Source organism: Pristiophorus japonicus, chromosome 1 (genome assembly GCF_044704955.1).
Source record: "Pristiophorus japonicus isolate sPriJap1 chromosome 1, sPriJap1.hap1, whole genome shotgun sequence".
In the NCBI taxonomy this organism is placed as follows: Eukaryota; Metazoa; Chordata; class Chondrichthyes; family Pristiophoridae; genus Pristiophorus; species Pristiophorus japonicus.
In genome coordinates, this window is record NC_091977.1 from 517,748,778 (window position 1) to 517,771,785 (window position 23,008).

General features: G+C 47.3%; 1 protein-coding gene across 2 annotated transcripts in view; it reads left to right on the forward strand.

The window, feature by feature from the left end:
* Window positions 1-22,471: 22,471 nt before the first annotated feature.
* The window catches only part of rab31 (RAB31, member RAS oncogene family), a 180,145-nt gene continuing 179,608 nt past the window's right edge, over window positions 22,472-23,008 (forward strand). For both annotated transcript variants that reach the window (XM_070896138.1, XM_070896147.1), the window contains exon 1: window positions 22,472-22,619. In XM_070896138.1, the coding sequence (XP_070752239.1) occupies window positions 22,584-22,619 (36 nt within the window). In that variant the 5' untranslated portion in view covers window positions 22,472-22,583. The remainder of the gene's footprint in view (window positions 22,620-23,008) is intronic.

Genomic DNA, 23,008 nt, shown 5'->3' on the forward strand with positions numbered 1-23,008 from the left:
CTCTGCCTCTCTCTCCTCCTTTTAAGACACTTCTTTAAAAACTACCTATTTGACCAAAACTACCTATTCAACCTGTCCTAATATTTCCTTATTTGGCTCGGTATCAAATGTTGTTTGATTACGCTGCTGTGAAGCAGCAGGTCGGGGCCATAAAAGGAACAGCGAGCGACGGCCTGGGAGCAGCGTGGAGGCATACCACAGCGTGGAGGCATACCACGGCAAGGTACAGCGCGAGCTGGTGCAGGAGGGCGACGGCAGCAAAGAGTGACGTCAGCAAGGTCCAGGTCGGTGATTGGAACGTGGGCAGGTACAGCAGGAACAGCGAGAGACTGTGGAGGGATGTGATCGGGGCCAGGGGCCCAGGGGCCCAGGGGCAGTACGGGCCAGCCCACACTGCGATATGTGTGCACAATAGGTCCATGCAGCAGAGCAGGTCTCCAGTCGTCTTGGATAACCCTTGCCACTGGACCAAGACCTAGCTCTGTCAAGCCCGTGTGGTGGCTGCTGTGCAACGGCCACCCCATGTTAAAAAAAATCCACGCACAGGCATCTTCCACTCTTTAACATGTAGTTCTGGACCTGGAATATTAGAGGTCCTTCGTTGAAACACCTGTGAACTCATCCTTTTTTGGCATGGTAGTAAATCATTCTCGTTTCGAGGGACTGCCTATGATGATGACGTGAAGCACCTTGGGATATTTTTACTACTTTATAGGCACAATATAAGTGCAAGTTATTGTTGTTATAGCAGTACAATTTCTGACAATGATGTCAAAGTTCACTGAAACCAAAGTGAATGTAAAACTTTTGCCCATGTTTGGGATTTTAAACTATTTTCTCAGTGGATTTGTAAAACAAAGAGTTAATTTGAAATGTTGAATTTCTAAAGGAAAATGTATTCACGCAAGTTCAAACAAGACACTGAAAATTTTTAATATGCTAATGAATTAACCTTGATGTTGTTTTTCTACAGACTAAATAGTGTGAAAGTTGTTAGCCTGTCTCTGCAATCGATTAATTGCTCACACCCATTGTGTTGGGAAGTTGCCTATAGCTTTCTCTCTACCTTTGCGTGTCCTACATCCAGTCTGGGATGATCGACCGTTCCCTCCAGCCAAACATTGGAAAGACCAAAGCCATTGATTGTCTTTGGTCCCTGCCACAGACTCCATGCCCTTGCCAATGACTGCATTCCCCTCCCAGCCCACTATCTCAGGCTGACCAAAAATGTCAACTTCAGCATCTTATTAGATCCTGACTTGAGCCTTCCACTCCATCATACAGACTAGCTACGTCCACCTCCACCCCTACCTCAGCCCATTTGTCACTGAAACCCTCAATCATGCCTTTGTCACCTCCAGTATTGACTTTTTCAGCTGTCTTGGCTGCACAAACTTCAGCTCAACCAAATCACTGCCCCTATCCTACCCCTACCCTGCAGCATCCTCGTTACTGCTACCTTCGCGGGCACGTATTGACTCCTGGTCGCCAAACACCTCAAATTTAAAATTCTCATTCTTGTCTTTAAACCCTTTCATGACATTCCCTTCTCTACTTTGTAACCTTCTCCAGCCCTATAAATCTCTTCCGCTCACTGCCCACAAACTCATCATTCTCAGATTCTGTTCCCTTGTGCATTGCCTTCCCTTTCGACCTACCACTGGTGGTCGAGCCTTCAGCTGCCTCGGTCCCATGCTCTGTAATGTGTTCCTAAACCCTCCTCCTTTACACTCCCCTCTCCTCCTTTTAAGACCTTTGTCTTTGACAAAGTTTTTGATCACCTGCCCTAATAACTGCTTCTTTGGCTCGGTGTCTAGTATTTTGATTACACCTCTGTGAAGCACCTTGGGACATTTTTGAAGTTATAGGCGCTATATAAATGCAAATTGTTGATTTTCTTCCTTTTTGATTGTGAACAGCGGGAGATAAAAACAAACAAAGCGGGGAATTTTTCAGAGTGTCAGTGGCGGGTCGGGTGGGAAATGTGTTTTTTTTTTCAATGGGTCGGACCCCATTGTCAACCCACCGCCATGCGCATTCCCCAAAGTTTGGGTCTGTTAGCACTGAGCAGACCCGACATGCAGCGGCTGGGGAGGCAATTTTGGTCATTATGAGCTTGTTAACAGCCCATTAAGAAGCCCATGGAGAAAAATTGCAAAGTGCTGCAGTATCGAGAGTCCTTGTTCATGAAACACAAAAAGTTAGAATGCAGGTACAGCAAGTAATCAGGAAGGCAAATGGAATGTTGGCCTTTATTGCAAGGAGGATTGAGTATAAAAGTAGAGAAGTCCTGCTACAACTGTACGGGGTATTGGTGAGACCACATCTGGAGTACTGCGTGCAGTTTTGGTCTCCGTCTTTAAGGAAGGATATACTTGCATTGGAGGCTGTTCAGGAGAAGGTTCACTAGGTTGATTCCGGAGATGAGGGGGTTGACTTATGAGGATAGGTTGAGTAGGTTGGGCCTATACACATTGGAGTTCAGAAGAATGAGAGGTGATCTTATTGAAACTTATAAGATAATGAGGGGGCTCGACAAGGTGGATGCAGAGAGGATGTTTCCACTCATAGGGGAAACTAAAACTAGGGGACATAGTCTTAGAATAAGGGGCCGCACATTTAAAACTGAGATGAGAAGAAATTTCTTCTCAGAGGGTTGTAAATCTGTGGAATTCTCTGCCCAAAGAGCTGTGGAGGCTGGGTCATTGAATATATTTAAGGCGGAGATAGACAGATTTTTGAGCGATAAGGGAACAAAGGGTTATGGGGAGTGGGCAGGGAAGTGGAACTGAGTCCATGATCAGATCAGCCACAATCTTATTGAATGGTGGAGCAGGCTCGAGGGGCCAAATGGCCAACTTCTGCTCCTATTTCTTATGTTCTTAAGAAGTATTTTGAGCTCATCTTTACATTTTATGAGGATCTACGCTGCTCAGGTAAGCAGGTTGAGAGGTGAATGACTATTGAATCATCTCATTACTTGACAGCTGCAAATGTGCTATAAAAGCTCCCATCTCACAGTTGTTCATTTTCCAAGCTCAGAAGCTATTGCTTTTGGAAGGCAGATTAAAATACAAGTTACAAGTGTTTGGAGTAAACTCTTTATCCAGTGTAATTTCATTGGAACAACCTCTCTCACCATTGACAGGTCGCTTCTCTCACCTGCCACCTATTACATCAGCTTTGGTGCCTTTGAATCTCTCTTACCTTGGTCCTCAGAATCCCACTTCAATCAGCCCCAACATCAGCAGCACCAGGCACACCAGCAGCACCAAGAACAACACCAACCTTCTCCGCAATCACCTGATGCTGCACATGAGAGAGGGCATCAGCACCCAACCATATTGTTGCCCGGGAGGCCACAGATGACCTCACCATGGCCAGATTTACTTCACTTGAAGGTGTACACCTTGGCTGCCACATGATGGGGCAGGTTGGCACCATCCCACACCAACACCATAAAACAGCCCTACAATGCCCAAGGCATTCCTTTCACAATCATGAACATTGCTGGTGGTACCATTATGTCTCAACATTCACTGCAACTCACTAAGCCACTTCCAAAGATGCACACGGATCTGTCCAAGAATGCAAAGTGTGGAAACCAAAGGTTTGACAGAACATTAACAGAAATGTTTACATGAACATTGCATAAAACACCCAAGTGTTGTTATTTGATATGATTGGACTAGCATGGGGGTGAGTGTGAGGGGTGGCTAGTTAGATGGGGAAATGATAATGAAGATAGAGAGGGATAGGTGGAGGTGCAAAGTAAGTTGGTGTGAGTAAGGATGTGCAGGAGTAGGGTAGGGAAGGCAGAGTGATGGGGATGTGCTGAGTGGCACAGCATTATGAGGTTGAGTGTGGCTTTGCAGTAACGTTACATGATCTACTGAGATCATTGAAAGGTTTGCGCCACTGCAGCCTTGTCCTCCCGATGTCATCCTGTACAATGTGCAACCAGGCTCTTCCGCCCATTGGAAGGGAAGAGAACCTCCCTGTGTGCTGTGACTCCCTCCATAAGCATATGGAGAGCCTGGGTACAGCATTGGACCTCTGTGCAGCGATTGTCAGTGTTTGCAGCATTGCAGTGCTGTAGAACACTGACAGCACAGCTGTCAAACTAAATTTGAACATGGTCCCTTTTAGGAAACCAGTTGATCAAATTACATCATCAGACCCGCTTCCTTCAATTGGCCGGCAAACGCGCTGGGCGGGCTTAACAAGCCCAATCAGAGGGAAATAATTTTGGCCAGCGGGCTGGAGCCGGCAGTGAGGCCAGGACCCACCATTGACGTTGCCCGCCATGGACCCGCCGAGGTTGGTAAAATCCAGCCCAAAGATATATGTAGTCAGTTAGGTCCAGCAAAAGTTGTGAAGTCAGTCAGGTCTTCAAACAGAATGCGATAAGGGTAAAGTTTGACAAGACTCAGGTGTGGTATGTAAAAGAGCAGTTAGGAGTTATCCTGTTGAAGTCAAGTAAGAGGACCCCCTGATGTGGGCAAGTGTAGTGCTCGCATTGTTTTGTATTATTAAATAAAGAAAATTGTAACTGAAATAAATGAATCCAATCACAACTGTTGCTTTGCATGTTTGCACACAATAAAATGAAGCAGTCTCACTATTGATACTTGTGTGTTTTCTCAATCCGCCTTGAAGAGATTGAAGAAGGATACACGTGGAAGACATAAGAACATAAGACATCGAAGCACGAGTCGGCCATTTGGCCCCTCGAGACTGCTCTGCCATTCAATAAATTCATGGCTGATCTGATCATGGACTCAGCTCCACTTCCCTGCCCGCTCCCCATAACCTTTTACTCCCTTATCGCTCAAAAATCTGTCTATCTCCACCTTAAATATATTCAATGACCCAGCCTCCACAGCTCTCAGGGGTAGAGAATTCCACAGATTTACAACCCTCTGAGAGAAGAAATTCCTTGTCATCTCAGTTTTAAATGGACAACTCCCTATTCTGATCCCTAGTTCGAGATTCCCCCATGAGTGGAAACATCTTCTCTTCATCTACCTTGTCAACACCCCCTCATTATCTTATGTTTCAATAAAATCACCTCTCATTCTTCTAAACTCCAGAGTATAGGCCCAACCTACTCAACATTTGTTCATAAGTCAAACCCTTCATCTCAGGAAACAAACTAGTGAACCTTTTCTGAATTGCCTCCAATGCAAGTATATCCTTAAATACGGAGAAAGAAACTGCACGCAGTACTCTAGGTGTGGCCTCACCAATATTCTGTACAACTGTAGCAGGACTTCTCTGCTTTTATACTCTATCCCCTTTGCAATAAAGGCCAACATTCCATTTGCCTTCCTGATTACTTGCTGTACCTGCAGACTAACTTTTTGTGTTTCATGTGCAAGGCCACCCAGATCCCGCTGTACTGCAGCATTTTGTAATTTTTCTCCATTTAAATAATAATTTGCTTTTTTATTTTTCCTGCCAAAGTGGATACCTCACACTTTCCCACATTATACTCCATCTGCCAAATTTTTGGCCACTCACTTTGTCTGTCTATATCCCTTTGCAGATTTTTTGTGTCCTCACAACTTGCTTTTCCACCCATCTTTATATCATTAGCAAACTTGGCTACATTACACTCAATCCCTTCATCCAAATCATTAATATAGATTGTAAATAATTGAGGCCCCAGCACTGATCCCTGCGGCACCCCACTAGTTATTGTTTGACAACCGGAAATGACCTATTTATCCCGACTCTCTGTTTTCTGTTAGTCAATCCTCTATCCTTGCAATCCATCCTTAGGCACAGCCCGAAATGAAAGTCACTCAAAGCTGTTCATGGGAATGACTAGCATCACTGTACCTGACAGAATATGTAGGCTAGACATTAAGGAGCCAAAATTGCCCCTTTCTATATAAGACCTGTGGCCACCTCAAAGCGGCGGTCACGGATTGGTGCGGAGACCGCCATTTTATAAATTGCCCTTCCTCAGTTTTTGGAGCATTTTAGGGGACCGCTCGGCCCAATTTCCTGCTGCGGCTGGCACACGCCGAGTCCTTACCAACCAGTGGCGACCCCGTCCCGAAATTGCCCCATGGGAAATTGTCCCTTTTGAACATTGCCCTGTGGGAACAGCGCTGCTGCCGGTCGGTGCCACTGGCAGCTTTTGCCGTCGGTACACTCTCTGTGGCTTGGCGACACGACCGCCCTTAAAGGGGAGGTGGCGCTGCTGGCGACTCCATGTTTTTTTTTTGTCGGCTGACTGGGTGCCAGGCCGTTGGCCCGGACGAAACCCTCCGTGGTGGTCCAGTGTTTGCCACTAAAGTGGCTGCACAATTTGCAGTGGTCCTCCCCTTTAACTGAAGGGGAGGGACATTGTGACATGCCAGCACGATGAGATCATCAACGCGGCGCTGATGCCTTGCAGCGTCGGTCACTCTGACCCACCGCCACTTCCCCCCCGCTAGTGACGGCTACTCAGACCCACTCCCACCTCCGCTCCGATAATGAGGCCACTTCCGCCCCGCTCCAAAAAAAAGTACGAAATGCTGAATTTCTCCGGATTGGCCGTCCCGTGCATTGGGGTGGCCGAAACACTTCAAGAGCAGTAGGTGTGACTCGTTTCGGGCAGTGGGGAATTTCAACCCCCAAATTTGTAACAATCCCAATCCCTATAATTATTGTTTTGTCACAATAGTGCTTTAAGGCAAATCAATTTGACTTATGGTGCTCTCATGGTCCTCTGCTGCCAAGGACAAAAATAAATCATTAGTCTTTGATGTTTTAAGACAGTTTGACAGAAAATGACATTCTCATTGGAGATATGAGCCTACTGTGGGCTGTTGGACAGGCCATGCAACTCTCTTACAGGAAACAAACACTAGGTCATTCTTATCACAGTGCATACAAAATGTTCAATTGGATAAATGTTCTTTCACATCTTCATCTAATGACATCTGACATTGTTCTACCGACTATGTCCTACACAGAATGGTTATCTCAAAATTTGAAACACGCTGCAGGAAAATATAAGTTGCTGGTGGATAAATGGTATGTTATTCCAAGCGCCGACAAAGTTAGTCAAAAATGTCATCAAAACAGATTGACGGTGATGTTATCCACCCACATTTAATTTGTAAGGACTGTGATATCTCCTTAGTTACAATTTCTCAGTTCTATAACTCTACATTTTCTTTGGATTTATGCTAGGGCAGAAATATAGTACAGATGGCTTGAAGAGTGGGATTCTTCAAGAAAGCTTATCTCCCCATGTCATCCTTAGTGACACCAGGGTTATTAAAAAGCCTGTTTCTGATTGAATATTGCAGTCCTGCTCGACAACTGGGAAAAGCCATCGCTTGCTGGTTCGTACAATCTAAAACTGTGCAAACCTTAACTAACAGTCTTAACGAAAGAATAAAAAAGACTTGCATTTATATAGCTCCTTTCATGACCTCAGGACATCCCAAAGCACTTTACAGCCAATTAAGTACTTTTGAAGCGTAGACACTGTTGTAATGTAGGAAACACGGCAGCCAATTTGTGCACAGCAAGCTCCCACAAACAGCAATGTGATAATGACCAGATTATCTGTTTTTCTGATGTTAATTGAGGGAGAAATATTGACCAGGATATCAGGGATAACTGCCCTGCTCTTCCTCAAAATAGTGCTGTGAAATCTTTTACGTCTGCCTGACAGAGCAGATGGGCCTCGGTTTAGCATTTCATCTGAAAGACCGAAGGAGTGAGGAAGATCCATTCCATGCCAGAACCCACATACTGGAGAAACACTTTGGCCACGATTTCCCCTACCTTGGCGGATCCGTGTTGGGTGACGTCAATGGTGGGTCCCGGCCTCTCTGCCGGCTCCAACGTGCTGTCCAAAAGGATTTCCCCTTGATTGGGCTTGTTAAGCCCGCCCAGCGCGTTTGCCAGCCAATTGAAGGAAGCGGGTCTGATGATGTCATTTGCTGATGCATCATCAGCCGGTTTCCTTAAAGGGACCTTGCTAAAATTTAGTTTGACAGTTGTGCTGTCAGTATTCTACAGCATTGAGATACTGCAAACACTGACCAGCACTGCACAGAGGTCCACGGTTGCACCCAGGCTCTCCCACGACTCCCTCCAGATGCTTATGGAGCGAGTCGCAGCATGCAGGAAGGATCTCTTCTCTTCCAATGGGCGGAATAGACCTCCCCAGGAGACCAATGCAGCCTGGTTGCACATTGCTCAGGAGGGCACAAGCAGTGATGTCGTCAGGAGGACCTGGCTGCAGTGGCAAAAACCTTTCAATGATCTCAGTAGATCACGAAATGTTACTGCAAATCCACACTCAACCTCATCCTGCTGTGCCACTCATCACATCCCCATCACTCTGCCTTCCCTACCCTACTCCTGCACATCCTTACTCACACCAACTTACCTTGCACCTCCACCCATCCGTCTCTATCTACATGTGCCCTGAAATTCCGGTTGGAGGCTTCTTTCGGACGAATGGCTCCAACCGGAGAATTTTTATGAAAGTACCTGGTGGTCCCGGAGGAGCGTGGGATTGTAGTGGGGAGGCCTTCTCTTCCCGCGCTGCGAAGCGCGCTCAGTTCCTCCAGGTTCCCACGCAGAAGGTGTAGTCACGTGTGACTGCTCAACCAATCAGGTACAGTATTCCACAGCTTTCTCATGAATAGCAATGAGAACTCCGTATCTACGAGTTCTCTTGCTATTAATGAGAAAAAGAAAACAAACTCACTAAACACCATAATAAAAAATAAAAAACACACCTCACATAATTAAAATTAATTGAAATTAAAGTTAATAAATGTCTTAGAAAAAAAAATTCTGATTTTTTAAAAACGTTTTTTTAATTATAGTTTAAAATAAACTTACCATAGTGGGCAGGGTTTTTAACAATAATATGTTTTTTTAAATTTAATTTTATTATGTTTTTTTGTGTTTTAAAACTCACACCTGTAAAAGTAGGCTATGTGTCTGCTTTTATCAGGTGCAAGAGTTTTGAGGACATTTGCTGGGCAAGATAAGGGTAAATACTGCAATCTTGCCCTTGCAAATGTCCTCGCTCCCGAAATGCGTTGGATCTGTCAAGGTCCAGCTTGACAGAACGGAAAAGCCGGTTTTCAGCGCATGCGCATTGTGCGCTGAAAACCGGCTTTTGCGATGCCTTCCCGGGTCCATAGACACTCCGTACGGACTCGGGTAGGCCGGGATTTCCAGGTCGTTATCATTTCTCCATCTGAATAGCCACCCCTCACACTCACCCTCATCCTGGTGCAATCATATCAAGTAACAACACACAAGGGTAGGCACTTGGGTGTTTTATGCAATGTTAATGTAAAGTTTCTGTTAATGTTCTGTCAAACATTGAAACCAGTAGTTCCCACACTTTGCGTTCTTGGACAGATCTGTGTGCACCTTTGGAAGTTGCTTAGTGAGTTGCAGTGAATGGTGAGCCATAATGGTACCCCCCGCAATGTTCATGGGTGTGAAAGGAATGGCTCGGGCATTGTAGGGATGTTTTATTTTTATGGTATTGTTGTGGAGTGGTGCCAACCTGCCCCATCATGTGGCAGCCAGGGGGTATAGCATTAAGTGAAGTAAATCTGGCCATGGTGAGACCATCCCTGGCCTCCTGGGCAGCAACGTGGTCAGGTGCTGATGCCCTCTGTCCTGTGCAGCATCAGTTGATTGCTGAGAAGGTTGGTGCTGCTGGTGTTGGGGCTGATCGTGGTGGGATTCTGAGGACCAAGGTGGGATAGTTTCAAGAGCACTGATGCTGATATAATAGAAACATAGAAAATAGGTGCAGGTGTAGGCCATTCGGCCCTTCGAGCCTGCACCACCATTCAATATGATCATGGCTGATCATGCAACTTCAGTACCCCATTCCTGCTTTCTCTCCATACCCCTTGATTCCTTTAGCCGTAAGGGGCCACATCTAACTCCCTTTTGAATATATCTAACGAACTGGCCTCAACAACTTTCTGTGGTAGAGAATTTCACAGGTACGACCTTCTGTGGTAGATAATTCCACAGGTTGGCAGGTGAACTTGAGATGATAGAAACGATCTGTCAATGGTGAGAGAGGTTGTTCCAATGATGTGCTCCAAACACTTGCAACCTGCATAAAGGTCAATCTGTCTTCCAAACGCAGTGAGCAACAGCGTCTGTGCTTGGAAAGTGAACCGCTGTGAAATGGGAGCTCTCACAGCACATTTGCAGCTGTCAAGTAATGAAATGATTCCATGGTCATACAACTCCCGACCTGCTTACCTGATGTGATCCCTGAGCGTCGTGGGCTCCGCAGGCGACCTTGTAAAATGGTAAGGTGAGCTCAAAATACTTCTTAATGGGCTGTTAACAAGGCTGTAATTACCAGAATTGCCTCCCCCGCCGCTGCGTGTCGGGCACGTTCAGCGCTGACAGACCCGACATCTGGGAACATTTTCACACGCGACCCGCCAAATAACGCGCCCGCTTGCTCCCCGAAAAATTCCCCCCATTGACTAGCAATCTCCACTTGAGGAGAGCTTCATGTGTATGTTAGGCTCCTGCAGCTCCACCTCAACATTCTGTATCAGTCTCACAGAACTCCAGCTTCACATAACACTTCTGGCTATGTACGTCTTGGCCAGATGGTATTTATTAATAGGGACAATGTCTTTGTGTGGTGGAGACAAGGAGAGCTTAAGAGCAGTTGAAATGAATGAAGGTGAGGTTCAGTTCCATTTGCAACCCCTGCATTATCTGAGGAGTTACGAATGGCACTGAACACTGTGCAGTCATCAGCGAACATTCCCACTTCTGACCTTATGGTGGAGGGAAATTTATTGATAATGCAACTGAAAATGGTTGGGCCTAGGACATTGCCCTGAGGAACTCTTGCAGCGATGACCTGGAGCTGTGATGATTTACCTCCCAACAACCACAACCATCTTCCTTTGTACTCTATATGACTCCAGTCAGTGGAGAGTTTTCTCTCCGATTCCCATTTGACTTCGATTTTACTAGGGCTCCTTGATGCTACACTCGGTCAAATGCTGGCTTGATGTCTAGTGCAGTCACTCTCACCTCACTTCTGGAATTCAGTTATTTTGTCCATGTTTGAACCAAGGCTGTAATGAGGTCTGGAGCCAAGTGGTCCAGGCGGAACCGAAACTGAACATCGGTGAGCAGGTTATTGGTGAGTAAGTGCCGCTTGCTTGCCCTGTCAATTACACCTTCCATCACTTTGCTGATGATTGAGAGTAGGCTGATGGGGCGGTAATTGGCCAGATTGGACTCAATGGTTTCAGCCTTGCCGATTATCATGACCTAAGTGATGGCCCCTCCAATAATATCGAGCACTGTCTCCTCCAGCTGGCGAAGGATATGTAGGCGCGCCTGTTCCCCATTGGTTAGCTGCTGCTGCCTACGGTTATGAGCCACCTTGCCCTGTAAGAGAGAGGGAAGTGAGTCCGGGAGTGTGGTGCAATGTGTTTGGTTGATGTGTCTGTCATGGTAGAATAGCTGGCAGTGTGTGCAATGTATGAGATGTGGGTGTAAGGCTGTGGTAAGTGTGAGGGTGAGTGGTAATTGATAGAGATTATTGGTGGGTGAGTGATCGGGGTGTTTTGAGCAGTGTATGAGACGAGTTGCAATTGGTGGGAGATATAATTTAAAGATGAATTCACTGACCTTGTCCACTTGTCTCCCTGTATCCTTGTCCTCGGGGCAAGACTGCTGGTATTGACTGCACCAGCTACCTGCTCCCACTGCCTTTGCTGTGTGTGTCTGGAGCGCCTCCTGTGGATAGAGGACCTGCACTAAGGCCTCGAGTGCTGTATCTGAGAACCTTTGGAGTCCTTTCTCTGGCCTGTTGAGCCATTTTTCACTCTTCTTTGTGAGCCTTGCCTCAATAACCAGCTCCCGTGTGGTGGCTGGTGTGCAATGGCCATCATACGTTAAAAAAATTCCTCCCACAGGTATCTTCCACCCTTCAAGATTTAGTTCAGGACCTGGAATTTTAGGTCCTTCATTGAAACACCTGTGAACTTCTTGATGTGGAAGCCAGTCATCCTCGATTCGAGGGACTGCTTATGATGATGAATAACCAGATGCATGATTATTTAGGAGGTGCAGACTGCCTTTAAGAAGTGCAGGCTAGCTTTAATTGGAGCTAGCCTCACACAAACGTGGGCCCCCTGCTGAGCATTCAGGCACTCAGCAGCACATAGAAACATAGAAAAATAGCTGCAGGAGTAGGCCATTCGGCCCTTCGAGCCTGCACCACCATTCAACAAGATCATGGCTGATCATTCACCTCAGTACCCCTTTCCTGCTTTCTCTCCATACCCCTTGATCCCTTCAGCCGTAAGGGCCATATCCAACTCCCTCTTGAATATATCTAACAAACTGGCATCAACAACTCTCTGCAGTAGAGAATTCCACAGGTTAACAACTCTCTGAGTGAAGAAGTTTCTCCTCATCTCAGTTCTAAATGGCTTATCCCTTATCCTTAGACTGTGACCCTTGGTTCTTGACTCCTCCAACATCGGGAACATTCTTCCTGCATCTAACCTGTCGAATCCCGTCAGAATTGTATATGTATATATGAGATCCCCTCTCATTCTTCTAAATTCCAGTGAATACAGGCCCAGTCAATCCAGTCTCTCCTCATATGTCAGTCCTGCCACCCCGGGAATCAGTCTGGTGAACCTTCGCTGCACTTCCTCAATAGCAAGAACGTCCTTCCTCAGATTAGGAGACCAAAACTGAACACAATATTCCACATTCAGAACTGGGCTGGACGCTGCAATCATTATAATTAGCAGGCAGCACAATGGTCGCATGCTGCCTGCATTCCTTTCAACGTGTGCAGGCCGATCATAAGGCGCGATTCCCATGCCCATTTTCAGGGGCTATCGAACTTTTAGCCCATAGAGTCTGCATCTCAGAAACAGGCCATTAGGCTCAACTGGTCCAACAAGCCTTACTTGAACATACCCAATCAACATATCTTTCTATTCCTTTCTCCCTCATGTACTTATCTAGCTTCCGCTTAGATCCATCTGTGACAGTTGTCGCAACTATTCCTTAAGTTGCACATCCTGTTCTGATAGAGGTCAATACCTTAAACATTAACCTGTCTTTTCAGATCCTGACAGACCCCGCTGTGTATTTCTGGCATTTAGGGCTGGATTTTCGTCTTTCAGGATTTCGGGGCATTAATCGCGGCGGGGTGTAAATGGTTGCGCCCGAAAATAATTTGCACCTTCGACTGGAAGTTTCGGCGAAAAAGTCATCTGGAGGAGCGTTGGTGGTAAGTCAGGCAGTGCAAGACTGACTTGTGCGCCCGAGACAAAACTTTCGGCGTTAAAGGAGGCAGCCATTTTGCGCATGTGCAGTGAACGCTATTGCAGGGTGCGGCAGCTTCCTGTACGCATGTGCATAGAAACGGCCCCACTTCAGCCAGTTCTGCTGAGATGGAGGAGCAGCATGGAAGGTAGCGCGCCAGGCATTTCAGTAATGAGGCGAGTGAGACCTTAGTCCACGCAGTGGAGAGGAGGTGGTCCTCACTCCATCTAGCTGGAGGAGCCAGACCACTCCCTCCTGTGTTCAAGAGAATATGGAGGGAGATAGCGCAGGAGGTGTTTGCTGCACACACTGTGTCCAGGATTGGCACACAGTGTCGAAACAAAGTTCAACGAAAAAAGTCCTAAATGGCTTACCCCTTATCCTTAGACTGCCTCCCCTGGTTCTGGACATCCCCAACATCGGGAACATTCTTCCTGCATCTAACCTATCCAGTCCCGTCAGAATTTTATGTGTTTCTATGAGATCCCTTCTCATCCTTATCAACTCCAGTGAATACAGGCCCAGTTGATCCAGTCTCTCCTCATATGTCAGTCCTGCCATCCCGGGCATCAGTCTGGTGAACCTTCGCTGCACTCGCTCAATAGCAAGAACGTCCTTCCTCAGATTAGGAGACCAAAACTGAACACAATATTCTAGGTGTGGCCTCACCAAGGCCCTGTACAACTGCAGTAAGACCTCCCTGCTCCTATACTCAAATCCTCTAGCTATGAAGGCCAACATACCATTTGCCTTCTTCACCGCCTGCTGTACCTGCATGCAAACTTTCAATGACTAATGTACCATGACACCAAGGTCTCGTTGCACCTCCCCTTTTTCTATTCTGCCGCCATTCAGATAATATTCTGCCTTCATGTTTTTGCCACCAAAGTGGATAACCTCACATTTATCCACATTATACTGCATCTGCCACGCATTTGCCCACTCACCTAACCTGTCCAAGTCACCCTGCAGCCTCTTAGCATCCTCCTCACAGTTCACACCGCCACCCAGCTTAGTGTCAGCTGCAAACTTGGAGATATTACACTCAATTCCCTCATCCAAATCATTAATGTATATTGTAAATAGCTGGGTTCCCAGCAGTGAGCCCTGCTGCACCCCACTAGTCACTGCCTGCCATTCTGAAAAAAACCCGTTTAGCCCGACTCTCTGCTTCCTGTCTGCCAACCAGTCCACATTCACGTAAGTACATTACCCCCAATACCATGTGCTTTAATTTTGCACACGAATCTCCTGTGTGGGACCTTGTCAAAAGCCTTTTGAAAGTCAAAATACACCACATCCACTGGTTCTCCCTTGTCTACTCTACCAGTTACATCCTCAAACAATTCTAGAAGATTTGTCAAGCAGGATTTCCCTTTGATTTCCCATGCAGACTTGGACCGATCCCGTCACTGCTTTCCAAATGTGCTGCCATTTCATCTTTAATAATTGATTCCAACATTTTCCCCACTACTGATGTCGGTCTATAGTTACCCGTTTTCCCTCTCCCTTCTTTCTTAAAAAGTGGTGTTACATTAGCTACCCTCCAGTCCATAGGAACCGCTCCAGAGTCAATAGACTGTTGGGAAATGATCACCAATGCATCCACTATTTCTAGGGCTACTTCCTTAAGAACTCTGGGATGCAGACTATCAGACCCCGGGGATTTATCGGCCTTCGATCCCATCAATTTCCCTAACACAATTTCCTGCCTAATAAGGTTTTCCTTCAGTTCCTCCTTCTCACTAGACCCTCAGTCTCCTAGTATTTCCGTAAGATTATTCGTGTCTTCCTTCGTGAAGACAGAACCAAAGTATTTGTTTAACTGATCCGCCATTTCTTTGTTCCCCTTTATAAATTCGCCTGAATCTGACTGCAAGGGACCTACGTTTGTCATCACTAATCTTTTTCTCTTCACATATCTATCGAAACTTTTGCAGTCAGTTTTTATGTTCCCAGCAAGCTTCCTCTCATACTCTATTTTCCCCCTCCTAATTAAACCCTTTGTCCTCCTCTGCTGTATTACAAAATTCTCCCAGTCCTCAGGTTTGCTGCTTTCTCTGGCTAATTTATATGCCTCTTCCTTGGATTTAAAACTATCCTTAATTTCCCTTGTTAGCCACGGTTGAGCCACCTTCCCTGTTTTATTTTTACTCCAGACAGGGATGCACAATTGTTGAAGTTCATCCATGTGATCTTTAAATGTTTGCCATTGCCTATCCACCGTCAACCCTTTAAATATCATTCGCCAGTCTATTCTAGCCAATTCACGTCTCATACCATTGAAGTTACCTTTCCTTAAGTTCAGGATCCTAGTCAGTGAATTAACTGTGTCACTCTCCATCTTAATAAAGAATTCTACCATATTATGGCCACTCTTCCCCAAAGGGCCTCGCACAACAAGATTGTTAATTAGGCCTTTCTCATTACACATCACCCAGTCTAGGATGGCCAACCCTCTAGTTGGTTCCTCGACATATTGGTCAAGGAAACCATCCCTAATACCAGGAAATCCTCCTCCACCGCATTGCTACCAGTTTGGTTAGCCCAATCAATATGTAGATTAAAGTTGCCCATGATAACCACTGTACCTTTATTGCACGCATCCCTAATTTCTTGTTTAATGCTGTCCCCAACCTCACTACTACTGTTTGGTGGTCTGTACACAACTCCCACTCGCGTTTTCTGCCTTTTGGTATTCCATAGCTCCACCCATACCGATTCCACATCATCCAAGCTAATGTCCCTTCTTACGATTGCATCAATTTCCTCTTTAACCAGCACAGACACCCCACCTCCTTTTCCTTTCTGTCTGCCCTTCCTAAATGTTGAATACCCCTGTATATTGAGTTCCCAGCCTTGGTCACCCTGGAGCCATGTCTCTGTGATGTCAATTACATCATATCCATTAACTGCTATCTCCACGCTGCCTCGCCTATGGTTGTGGTGGATGCTGTTGTGTCCTTACACACTACTATAAATTCACATGAGGCACATTCTGCAGACAAAGTCACTCTGTGACCTGACCTTTACTCACAGGACCAAGAAGTGATGAAGCTGGGTGGAGCTTCCCCTTTTATACCTGAAAGACCAGGCCAGGAGTGTCTCCCACAAGTTCACCCCCTGTGGTCAAGGTGTGCATTTCTTAGGTGTATACAGTATGCAGTGTTGTTACATGAAGGTTATAGTTACATGAAGATTACATACATGACATCACCTCCCCTGACCCCCACGTCTTATGGGGTCAAAGATGAAGTATTTCAGACGGTCGACGCTCTCTCGTGGAGCGTCGCAGTTGGGGCTCTGGTTGTTGAGCCTTGGCATGCATCTCTGTCTTCTGTGGTGATTCCGGCTCGTCCGGGCTGGCCGCAGGGACTGTGCATGCTGCTGAAAGTTCTTTTTGCTCATTCACTGGCAGTGGTGTGGGCAGCATCTCATGATCTTCCTCAGGTTCCTCAGTGTCCATGCTCAACCTTTTTTTTAAACTTGGTCCAGATGCTTGCGGCATATCTGTCCATTGTTAAGTCTGACCACTATGACCCTATTCCCCTCTTTGCCAATTACAGTACCCTCAAGCAACTTGGGCCCCAAAGCGTGATTAAGAACAAATACAGCGTCATCGATTTCTATACATCTCCCCTTTGAGTTACGGTCATGGTACTCATTTTGGGACTGGCGCTTGCCCTCAACAATGTCTGACAGGACTGGATGAATGAGGGACAGCCGAATTTTTAGTGTACGTTTCAGGAGTAGTTCCGCGGGCGGGACTTCTGTGAGCGAATGCGGTCGGGACCTATAGGCCAGCAGGAGGTGCAATTGGCGGCATTGAAGGGAGGGTCCTTGAATCCGGAGCATGCCGTTTTATGATTTGGACTGGACATTCCGCCTGGCCATTGGAGGTCGGCTTGAACGCTGCAGTCCTGACATGTTTGATGCCATTACCTGACATGAACTCCCAGAATTCATAGCTAGTGAAACACGGGCCGTTGTTGCTAACCAGGATGTCCGGCAAGCCGTGGGTCGCAAAGACCGCACGCAGACTCTCCACAGTGGTGGATGTCGTGCACGAATTCAATATGATGCACTTGATCCATTTCGAGTATGCTTCAACAACAATGAGGAACATTTTTCCTTCTGCCAAAAAGGTACTGGTGCATCTTTTTCACCCCGTAGACACATGCGAGTGCTTCCTTTTCAACCATCCCATATCCCCTTTCTGTTTGGGAGAGCGACCTGGAGGCATAAGGCACTGGTTGGAGTTGGCCCTCATCATTACTCTGCTGCAACACGCACCCAACCCCATAGGATGATGCATCACATGGCAAAACCAATTTCTTACAGGGGTTGTACAAGGTCAATAGCTTATGATAACAAAGTAGGATCCGTGCCCTATTGAACGCTCGTTCCTGACAGTCCCCCCAAAACCAATTGCAACCCTTACGCAGGAGCACATGTAGCGGCTCCAACAATGTGCTTAAGTTCGGCAGCAAGTTCCCGAAATAGTTCAAGAGTCCCAGAAATTAACGCAGCTTCGATGTGTTGCCGGGCCTGGGCGCACGACGAATCACCTCCGTTTTGGATTCGGTAGGCCGGATCCCGTCTGCGGCAACCCTCCTGCTCAAAAACTCTACCTCTGGGGTCAAAAACACTCACTTGGACTTCTTTAGTCACAGGCCTACCCGGTCCAGTCGGCGTAGCACCTCCTCCAAGTTGTGGAGGTATTCCTCGGTGTCTCAACCCATGATAAGGATGTCATCCTGAAATACGATTGTTCCAGGGGTGGATTTGAGCAGGCTTTCCATGTTCCTTTGAAAGATAGCAGCTGCTGAACGAATGCCAAATGGACACCTGTTGTAGACAAACAGCCCCTTGTGGTGATGGTGGTCAGTAGCTTGGATTCTTTGGCCAGTTCCTGGGTCATGTATCCTGAAGTGAGGTCCAACTTGGTGAACAGCTTGCCGCCTGCCAGCGTGGCAAAAAGATCCTCCGCGGGTATTGGTCTTGCAGTGACACTCGGTTGATAGTGGCCTTGTAGTAGCCACAGATCCTGACCGCGCCATCCGTTTTTAGGACAGGGACGATGGGGCTTGCCCAGTCGCTGAATTCAACGGACAAAATTATGCCCTCTCTTAGCAACCTGTCCAACTCACTCTCAATTTTCTCCCGCAACACATACGGCACAGCTCTGGCTTTATGGTGCACTGGTCTGGCGTCCGGGGTGATGCGTATCACAACTTTGGTACCTTTGAAAGTCCCGACACCAGGTTGAAATAGTGACTCAAATTTCTGTAGGACCTGTGAGCAAGAACTTCGCTCCACAGATGAAATGGTGTGCACATCCCCCCATTTCCAGTTCATCTCGGCTAGCCAGCTCCTCCCCAAAAGCACGGGACCATTTCCTGGGACAATCCAGAGTGGCAGCCGGTTCCCTGATCCATTATGTGTGACCACCAACATTGCACTGCCTAGCACTGGGATGATCTCTTTGGTGTATGTTCGTAATTGCCTGTCAGTGCGTTCTAGTTTGGGTCTGCTAGCTCTGAGTGGCCATAGTTTCTCGAATTGTTGGACACTCATAAGTGACTGGCTGGCCCCTGTGTCCAGCTCCATGCGTACCGGGATGTCGTTTAATAAGACTTTCATCATCATTGGTGGCGTTTTTGTATATGAGCTGTGGATGTTTGCCACCTGAACCCGCTGAACTTCAGCGTCCACTGCTGTGTCCCAAGCATCACCCTGCCTTGCAGACCCCTCTATGGTTCATCTGCCTCGTAAATTAGCCTCGCTGTGGGCTTCCTGCACATTCTGGCCAAATGTCCACTGAAGTTACAATTTCTACAGATGAATTGTTGGAACCTGCAGGTTTTTGCAGCATGCCTGGCCCCGCACCTCCAGCATGAGCTGAGATTGTTGTGAACTAAAGGGCTGTTACCAGGCATTCCTCTCTGATTGTCTGTTTGATTACTCTTGAGCACTCTGTTTGTGGGTGTCAATGGCCCCATCCCGGGACGTATTGTCCCTTGTGATGGTGTAAATGTCCGTTCAACCGGACATTGTCTATGTTGATGGCCCACTCTAGAGTCTGTTGCTGCCTGGGTGCTGTCGAATTGCCCTTACCTGCCTGTGGGGTTCTGAGTCTCGTTTACAATGTTAACTCCCTGCTCCATCGCCACGTTAGGAGCAGAGTTGCGCACGTATATTATCCTGGTTTCCTCCTCCCCCTCCATGAAGGTCTAAGCCATCAACGCCGCCAATTCCAAGGTCAAGTCCTTGGTCTTAATTAGCTTTCTAAAAATCCCGGCATGCCCAATGCCCTCAATGAAGAAATCCTGTAACATCTACCCCCCCTGCAGGCGTCTGTGAATTTACAGAGGCTGGCCAAGCGCCGAAGGTCCGCAACAAAGTCCGGTCTGCTCTGTCCTTCCCGATGTCGGTGTGTATAGAATTGGTGTCGGGCCATGTGTATACTGCTCGCCGGTTTGACATGCTCACCGATCAGTTTGCTGAGCTCCTCGAAGGTTTTGTCTGCCGGCTTCTTAGGTGTGAGCAGATCTTTCATCAGCGCGTACGTCTTAGGTCCACAGCTGGTCAGTAGATGCGCCCCTCGCTTGTCAGTCGCTTCCTCTCCCAGCCAGTCCTTCGTGACAAAGCTCTGCTGGAGCCTCTCAACGAAATCGTCCCAGTCCTCACCAACACAATACCGTTCCTCTGTGCTACCGGTGGCCATTCTCGTGAGTCGTTGATTCCCGTTTCCCGTCGCCAAATGTTGTGTCCTTACACACTACTATAAATTCACACGAGGCACATTCTGCAGACAAAGTCACTCTGTGACCTGACCTTTATTCACAGGACCAAGAAGTGATGAAGGTGGGTGGAGCTTCCCCTTTTATACCTGAAAGACCAGGCTAGGAGTGTCTCCCACAAGTTCACCCCCTGTGGTCAAGGTGTGCATTTCTTAGGTGTGTACGGTATGCAGTGTTGTTACATTAAGGTTACAGTTACATGAAGGTTACATACATGACAGATGCGCAATGAGTCCCTCGCCAGGCTCTTCATCCTCCTCCTCCTCCCGAGGTGTCTTGCAATCCCCACTGGCAACGCCTGTCCCCTCATGATGGCTAAGTTGTGTAGCATGCAGCACACCACAATGAATTTGGAGACCTGTTGTGGAGAGTATTGAAGGCTGCCTCCAGAATGGTCCAGGCTTTGGAAGCACTGCTTCAGCACGCTAATTGTCTGTTCGATGATGCTGCGGGTGGCTGCATGGCTGTCATTATAGCGATGCTCAGCTTCTGTGGCAGGGTTCCGGAGGGGGTTCATGAGCTAGGTGGCCAGGCTGTATCCTTTGTCCCCGATCAGCCAGCTCTGGCCTTGTCTTTGTCACTGAAACATTCGTGAGACACTGCTCTCACGCAAGATGAAAGCATCTTGTTTGTTCCCTGGATAGCGGGCATTCACTGTGAGGATGCGCTGAGTGTGGTCGCAGACCAGCTGTACATTTAGGGAGTGGTATCCCTTTCAGTTTCTGAAGACCTCTGCATTGTGCGTTGTGCTCGATAGGCGACATGTGTGCAGTCAATGGCACATTGAACCTTGGGGAAGCCTGCAAATCGCCCAAACCCTAGCGAGCCCTCCCATTCAGTCTGTTCCTGATCATTGGGAACTTTATGAAGTCCATTCTGTGTGCGTACAGTGCCCTTGTAACCTGGTGAATGCAGCAATGTGCAGCATGCTGCGAGATGCAGCATATGTCCCCTGCTGCTGCCTGGAAGGAGCCGGAGGCATAGAAGGCCAGCGCCACAGTCACCGTCACCTCGATGGACAGCGCAGTCCTGTTGGCACTGGTAGGCTCTAGGTCTGCCTGTATGAGCTGGCATATCTCTGGCATTATTTATTTTCAGAAGCGCAGCCTTCGAACGCACTGCGCATCAGAGATGTGGAGATATAAACGATGTTCCCTGTAAACCCGTGGGGGGAGTAAGGCCTCCTCCCCAAACGTCAGTGACCTCTTTGATTCCGTGGCCCAACATGGGCAAGAACCCTTCTTCCAGCTTGAAACCGCCTGCCAATAGCAACCAGCATGATACACTGCTGAACGAGTATTGCCCCCATTGAAATCTCTCACTGACCTTGTAAGCAAAGTGTCACGACACATAAAAGTGCCAATTTAAACTCTGCGTACTGCGCTCAACCGTGGCAGTCATTGACAACTGCGATATATAAGATCCTCCAGCCTCCATTTAAATATGCCACCGATAGCGCCTGTTGTACCCTGGGACCGCCTGTTTTTATCAGTCATTTCCTGGGGCGGTCGTTAAATGGAGCATTAGGGCCGAAAGTTCCATCCGGGGCGTTAGCGCAGCCTTGCACGACGACTGATGTCATAACCACGGTCAAAATGATGGGCGGGGCAGTAAGTTTTTGCGCCAGTGCGAAACCATTGGCGATACTTCCGGCCGGGCGCTAAATCCTGGACGCCTGGTTTCACGCCCAGAAACAGAATTTACCGCCCCACTGGGGCGCAAAATAGCCGAAAATCCAGTGTTGTTTTTGTAATTTTCTAAAGAATATAAACATTGCGCATTACTACCATATATTCTTCCAGCTACACTGTGCCATGAAAAATCCAGCAGGCATGCTGCCGCCCACCATCACTGATTTGTGCTTCCCCCACCCCAAACATATCTGAAAAATGTCATTTTCCAATTGTTGAAAAAAAATCACACCAGATTAAAAAAAACTCACCAAGGCTCCTAATTGTGAGCAGCTCTGTGGTGTTTAGTAATGAGAGACAGAAAGAGACAGAAAGGCAATCGCTGAATCTGGGATGCTGGCTGAGGGTTAAATTACAGTCCAGTATGTATGTCGTACCTCGACATTTGTGAGCCTCGAAGCATTTTATAACTCAGGCAGACTTCAAATGGCTGTTTGGAAAGGTCGATGTGCAGAATTTCCTTTTAACAGGGCTGTAGTCGCATTAACACCTCTCCGGGTCGCCTTCACTACCCGAAGAGACAGAAGCAAACGAGCCTCTCAGTCAAGTTTGGAAAGTTATGTGACCGCGGCGGTAGGAGAGCCCTGAGCATCACGTGACAGCTGGCAGTTGCGAGTTATTGCAGAATAGTTTCCGTTTGTATGCGGGAACTGGCTGGTTGCAGGGTTAGAGGAGGTTAAGTGCGTAAACAGCGCAGTTTAATTCATGAACTGGGTAAACCAGACTGCATAGAGCATGACATAAGCCTTATAAATTGATTATGGCTATCCGAGAATTAAAAGTGTGTCTCCTTGGGGTGAGTAAGATGGACAGAATTGCTTTTCCCTTTTATTTCTGTGTACTTTTAAAAAAAATGAATTTTGGTTATTTCTAGCTGCTGGGGACTCGGCTGGCAATGGCTTACTGTGTTTATGTGCAGTCTCTCGGTTGCTCGTTCGTGTTGTCGCGCTGATCTCTGCCATTCGAGCCCGTTATTTCCCTGGGACCGGTCTCTTCCCAAGTTTCAAACACTGAAGTTTCTTGCAGTTGGCCGCGTCCTGCTGTTTGCAATTTGAGTGTCTGCTCGAGGTCAATTTTTTTGTTGTTTAGGAATGCTGAGAGTCTCCAAGGAAACATTCCACAGAGTCAGGTTCTGCAGCATCCAAGTCTGAAAACGGTCAGTTTCTCGTTTTTCCCCAAATTATT